A 12028-nucleotide genomic window follows, 5' to 3' on the forward strand; every position below is an offset into this window, starting at 1 on the left:
GGATTTGTAGAGGGGTGTGTGTGTGTGTGTGTGTGTGTGTATATATAGAGAGAGGTGTGTGTGTGTGTGTGTGTGTGTATATAGAGAGAGGTGTGTGTATGTATATAGAGAGAGCTATGGATAGAGGTGTGTGTGTGTGTGTATATGTATATAGAGAGAGGTGTGTATGTATATAGATAGAGCTATGGATAGAGCTGTGTGTGTGTATATATAGAGAGGTGTGTGTATGTGTATATGTATATATATATATATATATGAGAGGTGTGTGTGTATGTATATAGAGAGAGCTATGGATAGGTGTGTGTGTGTGTGTGTGTGTGTGTGTGTGTGTGTATGTATATAGATAGAGGTGTGTGTGTGTTTTGGTTTGCTATGGCTCTGGCTCACTCTTCATTTCCAGTGTGGTCACCGGAACAAGGGAATTCTCTGTGGGAACACAGACGGCTGTAAACTTTAATAGCTTTGGGATTTAATAGAGAATCGGGCGGTCTCTTTTCTGGGGTATGGCAGTATAAGCAGTCTGGCCTGGATGTGTGGTAAGGCAGCAGAGGCCACAGTCTAGAGCAGGGGTAGCCAAACTTTGGCCCTCCCTTTGTTGTGGAACTACAAGTCCCAAAGGCATTGCAAGACTCTTGATAGCCACAGGCATGACCTGAAGAGGCATAGGCATGATGGCATTTGTAGTTTCAGCACAGCTGGAGGGCTAAGGTTTGGCTACCCATGGTCTAGGGCAGTGGTTCTCAACCTGTGCAACCTCAGGACCCACATTTGTCCATGGTCATTAAGTCGCGACCTAAGTCACACTGCAATGGAATGCACAACAGTGTGGGTTGTTGTGCTGTGATGGAGCTCCATCCATATGTGCATTGCTTGTACAGCTCCCATGCGTGCCTATAGAGGTGCCGGGAGCCAGAATGTGATGTCACTCTGGTCCAGGCACCTCTACAGGACATGTGAAGAAGCTGTAAGCAATGCATGTATGGATGAAGCTCCCTCGCTGCCATGCCCCCAGCCCACCTCAAGTCAACACTTGGCGCCAGACAGCATATTTTGAATAGCTGCTCGGTGTGAGAGTGAACAGTTCTGTGCTAGGGGGAGGCTGGGGAGCCTCTCACCTAGAAAAGTGGAAACCATGCGGCGACCCACTGAACATGGGGTCGCGACCCACTTTTGGGTCACGACCCACCAGTTGAGAACCAAGGGTCTAGGGTGACAAATGACACATGCTTCCTGCTACTAGGAGCTTTACATTTAACCCTGTTATTAGACTGCGCATTAAATGCGGCGCAGGGGAATGATGATGGAAATCCAGCCCTGGAAGCCCTTTAGTCTGATGCTTATTTGCACAATGTATGAATGGTAAATTTTGTGTGTAGTGTGGTGGCTTTTGAATGATGCAATTAACGCCTCTCTTCTGATTGCAGGAATGTGATAATCTCTGGTGGGATGCTTTCACTACAGAGTTCTTTGAAGATGACGCCATGTTGACCATCACCTTCTGCTTGGAAGATGGACCAAAGAGATACAGTGAGTTCTCCTCCCTGTTGGTTGCCATCCTTGCAGCCTCAGATGCAGCTAACCTGATAAACTCTGACTTTGTTACCCAACAAAAAGCAAAGCTGAGAAAAAATAGCAGCCAATGGGCTTTCAGTTTTCGCTCTGTACCCTAAAGGATTGCTGTCTTGTTTCATCTTGGGGGCATTCCTTATTTGCGGGGGCCATCTTCCAAGTGATGGTAAATATGAAACTATACAGTTGTCACTGAAATAGGAAGTGAGTAATATTTTAGTGGGGGTCGCTGTTCAGGTGACAGCGGTCTGAGAGAGGATTTTCCCTTATTTTGGACACATTTCCTCGCACTTCTGTTTTCTGTCCCTGGAACAGGAAGTAAAGGGCGTTGTCCTTAAGATACCCCCAAAAAAAGTAAATATAAATGTTACAGGTTTTATAACATTCCCTAATACCCATAAACAGACACACAAAAAAGGATCATCTGTAGATATACTTTAAACTCCTCTCCCCCAGCCAAGGTCAATGAGCGTTCTTCCAGGCCCCCAATCCAATGTAAAATATACCTGCAAAAAGAAGCATGCATATACATTTCTGGAGGCTCATTTCTTCTAAAGCCCCCTTTTTACTGCTCGCCTTCCTCCTGAAAGTATTCAGCTGTAGGGATCCTGGAGAGTCCTTAACCAAATTTAGTGTTACAGATAGGCTGTAGCCAGCCTGAGCTTTCTTTATGTAACTGGTGCTCGCTGCATTTCTTCTAAGCCCAGTACATTGGTTGCATCTGCCTGCTACTGTGTGTTCTCTAAGGGCTCAGTCACACTAGATGCTGTGCGTTCCGGCCCGATTTGGGCCAGAACACACTGCCTTGCATTGTGGCCGGCTCACTTTTTAGTGGGGCAGGAGGGGGCGTGGCGGGCCATTCAAGTCAACACCTGAACAATCAATACCATTGTTCAGGTATTTTGACAGCCAGCGGGGCCGACTAGCAAGATACTGAAGCTTGGCCCAGCGGGAGATTCCTCCATCCACACAGTTTAGCGTAGGTGGAGGAATCTGTTGCACTTTTTCCATCTGACCATAGAAAGTCTGCAGATAATCTATAGGTGTATGACCAGCCTTAGAAAGGCAGGAGAGCCCGTTAAATCCCAGCAGCTCCTTCGGGAGGGTGAGGGTTACAATACTGATCGAGTTTTCTGTATGATCGATTCTTAGCCACTGCTGTAAGTTTGCTGCATTGCATTAGAAGGATGTACACAAACTATTATTACAGGTCTCATTCTGCTACCAGTGGGGATTTCGTACAAACAAGTTGTCTTTTAAAACACATTTTGATCTTTTTTTCTTCCTAAAATTTAGGCTAAAATCTTTTTAGGGACAGCTAAGGCCCTCTGAGACCCTTGCTTCTGCAGCCCATCTACTGAGGAACTAGAAAGCTCTGCTTGCCAGCCTCTGGGTAACACAGAAGGTTTAAGGTGCCCATACACTGCTTGAATTTCGGCCGGTTTTTATTGTACCTGCTGAAATTCGCACAGTGTGTGGGGGCTGTTGGCTCCCTTTCAGCCGGCATTCATCGATCAGCTGATCATAGGAGCCGGCTGGAAAATTTTCGATTGATCAGAGCTGGCAGCCAATGAGCTGCCCGCTCTGATCGGGTATTCTGACAGGTTCCAGTGGCACCAGTCAGAATACAATGTAAACAGCGGGGATTCCTCGATCAACACGATGTTTGTGTTGGAGGAATCAGGTCAATTTTTGTAATTCAGTCTGCGGGTTGAACGAAAAAAAATTGATAGGTATATAGCCAGCCTAAGCATTTGTGAAATTCATGACGTGTGTGAGACCTGGGTCTCTCCTTTTTTGTTTTTCCCTCTAGCAATTGGAAGGACGCTTATTCCCCGGTATTTCCGCAGCATATTTGAGGGTGGGGCCACAGAATTGTACTACGTCCTCAAACACCCCAAGGAGTCATTCCACAATAACTTTGTTTCCCTTGACTGCGATCAGTGCACAATGGTCACACAGCATGGAAAGCCCATGTTTACACAGGTAAGTGAGGCCACTGGGTACATAGTGGGTTTGTGGATCACACGTGCCTTAATGTAGAACTGTAAATGAGCATTAGGCCCCATTCACACTGAGCGTATCGCAAATCGCGATATCTCGCCGTTTGCCTTGAGCAAAGTAGAATCGCGCCGGAATCTGCTCCAAAAAGGGTCCTGTTGTAGCGACTAACAGAGCCGCATTGACATGCATTGGAGAGCGATATTGCTCGGTAAATATGCGCGATAATGCGTGGATTACTGCACAATAAATCGCTCAGTGTGAATGGGGCCTAAAACAAGTCTTCACTGAGCTGCATAGCTTCAGGTGCATGAAAACAAAAGGTGTGCACAGTCTTACAGGAAATTTTCTTTAGAAAGCAGTCACAGCCTGGGTAGAAAAGCCATACTGCACAGAAGGACCCTTGTTCTCTGTGTGGAAGCAGTGGTCTCTCTGCAGAAGTCCAACATACCCCTTTATAGATTTAGCTGACCATTCCTCCTTTCCTCAGTGTGCCCATTAGGAATGTGTAGCTGCCAGGAACTGGCCAACAAGTTTCTACGTCATCTAGAAGTCCCTAAGCTTTGCCTGGGATTCAGTCAAAGCAGAGGGATTTTGGAGTCTTGTAAAGGAACTTGAGAAATCCAACCATTGCTACTATTGCTAACCTCCTGCTTGTTGCCTTGATGTTTCTGGTTGTTTCTGTTTTTTACCAAATTGCTGCCCAAAACAAAGCATGCAGCATGTAAAGTGCTCTCTCAGTTCCTGATCTGCATATTTATTCCAGTGACTCAAAAACCATTGAAGCAATTTAATCACCATGGCAGTCAGGCATCTAGCATTTCCAGAAGGAGAGGTCAGCAATGGTGGCCTTCATACTTTCACACTTGAGTGTAGTTATTTGTTTCTGATATGAAGATTGTACTGTGAACAGCACCCAATGGACCTGGTAACCAATCATCACTGGAGCTGCTGCTTGCGGATCTGGGCCGGCAGTTTAATTACATATCAGGGGTGACATCTAGTGGTCAGTCACGGTTCAGACAGCTACGGTTTCGAAGGAAACTCTGTACTCAGTGTATATCTAGTTGGATGTTTTTGATGGTGTCAAATTGGTCAGATCCACTGTCAAGTTTTTTTTATTTTTAACTGGGTTCCCATTAGGAAATATTCACCCCCCTGTTGTTGTCCTGAGGACATTGTTCACACCTTATTCTGAAAAATGCTAGTTCCCTGGCCATGCAGATCCAAATGATTTGGCACTTTCTTGAGGCACATCCCTTGAACAAGTATGGAGTTTTAACTTTGCTCTGACTATTCTGTTCTGCGTTCTTGTCCTGGGCGAAGTGTCTCTGTCAAATCGTCATGTTTTAAAGTGGTATTAAACCACTATGTGCTGGTTGGTGCATCGAGCGCTGGGCATTGCAGACTCTGCACACTGCTGCTTCCGGTTTCCTAGTTGTCCACCGATGATGCTCCTGTGCACACACAGAGGGGTTACACAACCCCTGGCACATGCACTGTACAGTGTACACGTAAAATAAAAAATTGCAAGGGGAAAGATGTTTTCTGGCACCAGAGACTTTGCATGTCCCTTCTACCAAAATTCCCTTCCGCCTATCAATTTTTTTTTATTTTAGCAGTGTCTTTGTCATGTGGATTTACTCTTTGCATTGTTATTTGCTTAGATTAAATATTGTCTTTTTTGATGCATTTTACACAACTCCATTTAAATTGTGTCTGTAGGTGTGCGTAGAGGGGCGGTTATACCTTGAGTTCATGTTTGATGACATGATGAGGATAAAAACGTGGCATTTCAGCATCCGGCAACATCGAGAACTCATTCCCCGCAGTATCCTTGCCATGCATGTAAGTACACTAAAGACCAGAATCTGTACTTTGTACGCAGTACATACACACTGTGTATAATACAATTGTGTTTCCTTTCTTCTTTACAAAAACCAATACATTTATTTGAAAAGAAAATGATCAGAACGTAGATGTCACGTATGAAAAAATAGATCACTTAAACTGATGAAGAAACATGTCCGAAAGGTCTCGTTCACACCTAGGCGTATTGCATATGCGCGTCTGTCGCCCGTTTTTTTACCGCGATTCGCGGTAAAAAGGTCGCGCGACAAACGCGCGTTTCCGAAGGCTACTTGGCTGTATCCCAATGGAAACGCGCAACAAAACGGCCCAAAGTAGTACATGTACCTTTTCAGGCGTGGGCCGTTTTGTAGCCCGTTAGGGACGGGCGGAAAAACGCCAAGGTGGGAACGAGACCGTTGAGTACAATGGGATTTATATTTTTGAGTGTTTTGTAGAGCATTCGTCAAGCGTAGAACGCGCTACAAAACGTTCAGGTGTGAACGAGGGCTTAAAGTGATACATCAATGATCTTTTGTTTCTGAAGCAACAGAGGTGGACTGGCACTTGATAGATCCGCCACCATTTTTTGATTTGCCATCTGAATTTCATCTTTAACCTTTTAGGCCCAGGACCCACAAATGTTGGACCAGCTGTCAAAGAACATCACAAGATGTGGACTTTCGAACTCTACACTCAACTACCTCCGAGTAAGGAAGCTGTGCTATGTGTTTTTCAGATCAAGCACGTTTTTATAATGTGCAGATACTGGAGCTTCTCCAGACAACACATTTATATAATTTGCAGATACCAGAGTTGTATTTGACAAGTTCTTCAGACAACGCATTTATATAATGTGCAGATACCCGAGTTGTGTTGTCTGGAGGGCTCTTCAAATTTAACTCGGGTATCTAGACCTGTGTTGTCTGGAGAACTCCTCAAATGCAACTCTGGTATCTGCACATTGTATAAATGTGTTGTCTGTGGAACTCATCAAATATAGCTCCGGCATCTGCACATGATATAAATGTGTTGTCTGGGGAACCCGTCAAATACATTTTATATAATGTGCCTGAGCTGTATTTGACGAGTTCTCCAGACAACACAACCCAGGTATCTGCATATTATATAAATGTATTTGATGAGTTTTCTCTCCAGACAACACATTTATATCATGTGCAGATACTTGAGCAGTATTTGATGAATTCTCAAGACATTTGCGCTGCGTTGAGTCCTGTTGGTTGATGCTTTTATAAACTTGAGTAACGTCTTCAGCTGCAGTGACTAAACAAGGCAAGGTCGAAAATCTGGAGATTTAAAAAAAAAAATGTAATTCTTTAAGCTATACTATATGCCTGAAAGTTTATAGACACCTGACCGTCACACCTATATGTGCAGTTGACCCCCTGTTTGCGGCTATATCCACCTCCACTCTTCTGGGAAGGCTTTCCACAAGGTTTTGGAGTGCGCCTTTGGGAATTTGTGCCTATTCAGCCAGAAGAGCATTTGTGAGGTCAGGTACTGATGCTGGGTGAGCCTGGCTTGCAGTCACCTTTTTACAGTTCATCCCAAAAGTGTTCAGTAGGGTTGAGGTAAGAGCTCTGTGCAAGCCACTTTGAGTTCTGGCACATTCAACTCCACAAATCATGTCTTTATGGAACTGGCTTTGTACACAGTCATGCTGGAACAGGAAACGGCCTGCCCCAAACTGTTGGCACAAGGTTGGAAGAGTATAAATGTATGAAATGTCTTTGTATGTTGTAGTATTAACCGTACCCTTCACTGGAAACACCTGAACTCGGTTTAGAGGGGCTTCCATCTACTTCTGGCCATATAGTGTACATCACGTCCCCTGTTCAAAGAAAGCAGAATGTGCATAAAAAGGGTGCCTGGAATTTGATGTCTGTTTTAGGCTTGGATATCTGCTTGTCGCAGAATACAGTTGTTTGTCCCAGAATACAGACAAATAATAATACAGGTACTCTTTCATGTTGCATATTAAAAAGTATTTTGGGCACTGATGATTCTTCTCTCCCTCTCAGCTCTGTGTAATTCTAGAGCCGATGCAGGAGCTCATGTCCCGACACAAGACGTACAGTTTAAGTCCCCGTGATTGCCTCAAGACTTGTCTCTTTCAGAAATGGCAGAGGATGGTAGCTCCACCTGGTGAGAAAACATGTTCATTATGGTTGTCTTACCCTTTCTTCCTGTGCAGCACAGCCATATATATATATAAACCTGTCCTGTTTTTCCTGCAGCTGAGCCAGCCCGACAGGCCCCCAATAAGAGGAGGAAAAGGAAGATGTCTGGAGGGAGCACAATGAGCTCTGGAGGGGGCAACACAAATAACAGCAACAGTAAAAAGAAGAGTCCTGCCAGCACGTTCGCCCTCTCCAGCCAGGTACCTGTAAGCATCACCTTTTAATTTTCCTACTTTGTTACCTTCAAGAAGAGCACATTTTGTGCCTCAGTCAGTCAACACAGCCCTCTATCTGCAGTACAACTACAAGCCAGAGATGATGTGGGGACTTGGAGGAGCAGCCAGGTCATTTGAACTGAATCTCCACTCTTGTTTTAATAGTGCAGCCTGATCTCTCAGGGTGTGGATGTGTGCTGCTGCTCACATGTATTCTCTACCTGTCACACCAGGGTCAGTCTGTGATAGCCTCATGGAGGTTGTCCTAGCTCCTATCTTGTATTCTCTACCTGTCACACCAGGGTCAGTCTGTAAGAGCCCCATGGAGGCTGACCTAGCTCCTGTCTTGTATTCTCTCCCTGTCACACCAGGGTCAGTCTGTAAGAGCCCCATGGAGGCTGACCTAGCTCCTGTCTTGTATTCTCTACCTGTCACACCAGTCTCAGTCTGTAAGAGCCTCATGGAGGCTGACCTAGCTCCTGTCTTGTATTCTCTACCTGTCACACCAGTGTCAGTCTGTAAGAGCCTCATGGAGGTTGACCTATCTCCTTTCTGAGCTCAAGATTGGTTACTGGCACCAGGCTGCTGCAGAAGGGTAAAACTGTCATTTAACAAAGACTTAGCTTTGTTTTCTGTAATTCTGTCAGCAGCTTCTATTTATGTCAGTATTTTCAGTTTGTTACTGGCACTGAGCTCTGGGAGGAGATAGGACAGCCTGACATTTCCACTGTGACTGGGAGGCAATGTGAGTTAATAAAGTAGTCATCCAGAGGTAATGCTGCATCATTATAACAATTCAAGAAGAAATAATCTGATTACTACAGATATTGACTGGTGACAGGTTCTTAATTAAGTGTAACCTACCCCGTGCATCTCTGCATCACATGCCGCAGCAGAGCACAACAATTTTGAATGGCATTTTGGCTGTGTTGTGGTACGTTGGCTGCCCATTCAAAATTATTGGGCTGTCTTATCACATCGTGATTAGGAGGTTCTTTGTAATTTTGGCAGCACTGGGTGTTAACAAATGTGCATCAGTGCAGTGCTAAAGTGTGAGAGGGCCGTCCACTAAAGTAAAAGCCTTTGTGCTTTAAAGGATTATTACCTTTCATGGGTTGGTGGCATTAGTATGGCACGGCTTCATCTGATCTGGTTACATTTCATACAAATGGATATTTTCATCATAAGTTGAAAATCATATTCATTTCTCCCTTCCCTAACTATACCTGCCAGTGTGTCAAGTCCTCGGGACCAATGCCATACAACAAAACTAGACTTTGAAATCAAGTTCTCCCGTATATTGACTTTGCAATCTCTTTGATCGGGTCACTATACCTGGAAACAAGCGCACAATTCCTGGAAACCAATCCTTAGTTAGTGTTGGCTGCTGAGACTGAGAATACGTTGTTTTCTCTACTTGTCAAGGAACTTGGTTTTATCGGAGCAGATGTGTGTGGCTTTTGTTACCTTGTTTTTAAAAGTACAGGCTGTGGGGCTGTCCTAGTGAGTAACTGACCTGGAACGTGTGCAGGACGCGAGTTTGAGCTTCAAAGCATAAAAATACAACAGGGGGACCAAACCAAATGGTGAAAGAGTCCAAATTACTTTAAAGTGACATTAAACCCTCAGATTTTTTAACATAAAACAATACTGTAATGTGCGCCTTACTGTAATCCATGGTAGTTTCCCTTCTCTTTGCTGCTCTTCCTTTTTAAGTGCCGGTTCACACCTGGGCGTTTTGTAGCGCGCTCCTACGCTCTGCAAAACGCTCAAACACCGAAAAACACATTATTTCCTATGGGTATGGTTCTCACCTGGGCGTATTACAGGCCGTATGAACGCGCTACAAAACGCCCTACGCCTAAAGAAGTACAGGAGCTTCTTTGGGGCGTTTTTGTTGCGCGTTTCCATTGGGATACAGCCAAGTAGTCCTCGGAAACGCACGTTTTTACCACGGATCACGCGACACGAAAGGTGCGACAAATGCGCATATTTGATACGCCTAGGTGTGAACCCAGCCTTAATCCTTATCTCTTCTCATGCTGGGGAGAACTTCCGTTTTGCAGCTGTCTGCCTCTTCTCTGGAATGTTACATGGTGTCTGTGTGCGCGCTCTCGACCTGAGCAAGGACTACAGGAAGACGTCCTATCGACATCCACATCCCCGCCCACTTTAGATTGGCAACAGCTGCTGCCTGCATGTGCTGTTTTACTATTTTCTGCTGTGTTTGTGTATGATCGATTCTCCTAATCAGAGCGAGGTATTTTTTTTATTTTTTTTTAAACAAACTTTATTGCTTATGGTTTTTCATAAACCACCTATTCATTGTATTGAAAGTACAATTCAAAGTATGAGCAATGTAATCCTAAGGGCTAGTTCAGCCCTCACACAGTACACAATGCAATGAATAGGTTGTTTATGAGAAAACATAAGCAATAAAGTTTGTTTTTAAAAAAAAATACCTCGCTCTGATTCGGAGAATCGATCAGTCACGAACACAGCAGAAAAGAGTAAAACAGCACATGCAGGCAGCAGCTGTTGCCAATCTAAAGTGGGCGGGGATGTGGATGTCGGGAGGACGTCATCCTGTAGTCCTGGCTCAGGTCGAGAGCGCGCACACAGACACCATGTAACATTCTAGAGAAGAGGCAGACAGCTGCAAAACGGAAGTTCTCCCCAGCATGAGAAGACATGAGGATTTAAAAGGAAGAGCAGCAAAGAGAAAGGAAACAACCATGGATTACAGTAAGGCACACATTACAGTATTGGTTTATGTTAAAAAATCTGAGGGTTTAATGTCACTTTAACCCCTTTGTGACGGGAGACGTACAGTGTACTTTCTGCCTATATGACTGGCCACGTGCACTGTACGTGACGAGTTATATCAGGCTTTGTAATGCTGGTAACAGCTGATTCTCAGCAGTTGCCAGTCATTAATGAATGCCTCAGTATTGAGGCATTCATTAATGAAATAATTAAGCTTTTTGTAGAAGCTTCTTCCTTTCAGTAATGAAAGAATGAAGCCGTTACATGCAAATACAGGACCGCAATTTGCGATCCTGTATTTGACAGCTGAAAATAGCAGAGAGGCAGCAGTGACTCACCTCTCTGCTATTGGTTTTGACAGCTCGAGAGCCGATGTTTAGATACATTTCACGCAAAAGATACAATGTATCTTTTGCGTGAAATGTATCAGTTCTGATCGTCTAGGCATGATCAAAGAGCAGGTTCCTAGTATGATCACAGAAAAAAGCCAATACGTTTTCAGAGGCCAAGCCACTCCCCTTCATCGGGGCTTAGCTTTGTCAGAGCTTTAATGGACTTGGTAATGCGAATTACCAGACACATCTGTATCTAAGGATTGGTTTTTATACCTAAAGCACGTTGGCTGTTGTATGTGATCATACTATGAACCATTGAAGAGATTTGGACTCTTGCCATTTGGTTTGGCGCTCCTGTTACTAGTAAAATGATTATGTTCCCTTCATTCTTTTGAATAAATATGGGTTGGGGATCCAGCGCCTCTTGGGTATGTCTTTTTGTGAGTTTGGTCTTGTTACCCGTCACTGGCTTCATGTTTGTTCCAGGTCAATAATGCACCAGGATTGTATTTGGCTGTATTTTGTGGGGCGTGCCTCGCATGCCTTTATAAATAAAGAATTTGAAAAAAAAAATAATGCACCAGGATAAGTGTGATGGCTTTGCAGTCTGGAGCTTTAAAAGAAACAACCCACCAGCTACTTATAACTCTCTTGGTGAGATGTGCTTGCTGTGGTATGTCTCTGCTCCCTTCTGCAATGCCATATACATAGTTGGCCATTTGACTATTTTGAGGAAAGGCTACGACCCTTGTGACATAATTTTTTTTTTTTTAATTTGAAGTATTTCCCCTCAAGTCCTAGAACTTGTTTAAAGAATAATCAGAGATATGTGAAGAATTGTAATTTTTTTGCATTGTGTGTGTTTCAATGTCTCATCACTTTTGATATAACATATTATATTATGAAGTCTTTTGTCACATCACATTTGCTGAGTACAGGCAGTTCCCGGGTTACGAACAAGATAGGGCCTGTAGGTTTGTTCTTAAGTTGAATTTGTATGTAAGTTGGAACAGGTACATTTTTTTAAGTGCAACTCCAGCCAAAAAAATGTTTTTGTTTTGGATAGCATAGGGAGTAATTAATTCCCCCCCCC

General features: G+C 44.0%; 1 protein-coding gene across 3 annotated transcripts in view; it reads left to right on the forward strand.

The window, feature by feature from the left end:
* LDB1 (LIM domain binding 1) overlaps positions 1-12028 on the forward strand; it is a 136898-nt gene that overhangs the window by 123039 nt on the left and 1831 nt on the right. For 2 of the 3 annotated variants that reach the window (XM_018553212.1, XM_018553213.1), the window contains exons 5-10: positions 1425-1527; positions 3383-3555; positions 5296-5418; positions 6045-6128; positions 7461-7584; positions 7677-7825. In XM_018553212.1, the coding sequence (XP_018408714.1) occupies positions 1425-1527; positions 3383-3555; positions 5296-5418; positions 6045-6128; positions 7461-7584; positions 7677-7825 (756 nt within the window). The remainder of the gene's footprint in view (positions 1-1424; positions 1528-3382; positions 3556-5295; positions 5419-6044; positions 6129-7460; positions 7585-7676; positions 7826-12028) is intronic. The other variant, XM_018553214.1, reaches the window with a different exon arrangement.

The sequence above is a fragment of the Nanorana parkeri genome, unplaced genomic scaffold (genome assembly GCF_000935625.1).
Source record: "Nanorana parkeri isolate BGI_ZX_2015 unplaced genomic scaffold, ASM93562v1 scaffold113, whole genome shotgun sequence".
In the NCBI taxonomy this organism is placed as follows: domain Eukaryota; kingdom Metazoa; phylum Chordata; class Amphibia; order Anura; family Dicroglossidae; genus Nanorana; species Nanorana parkeri.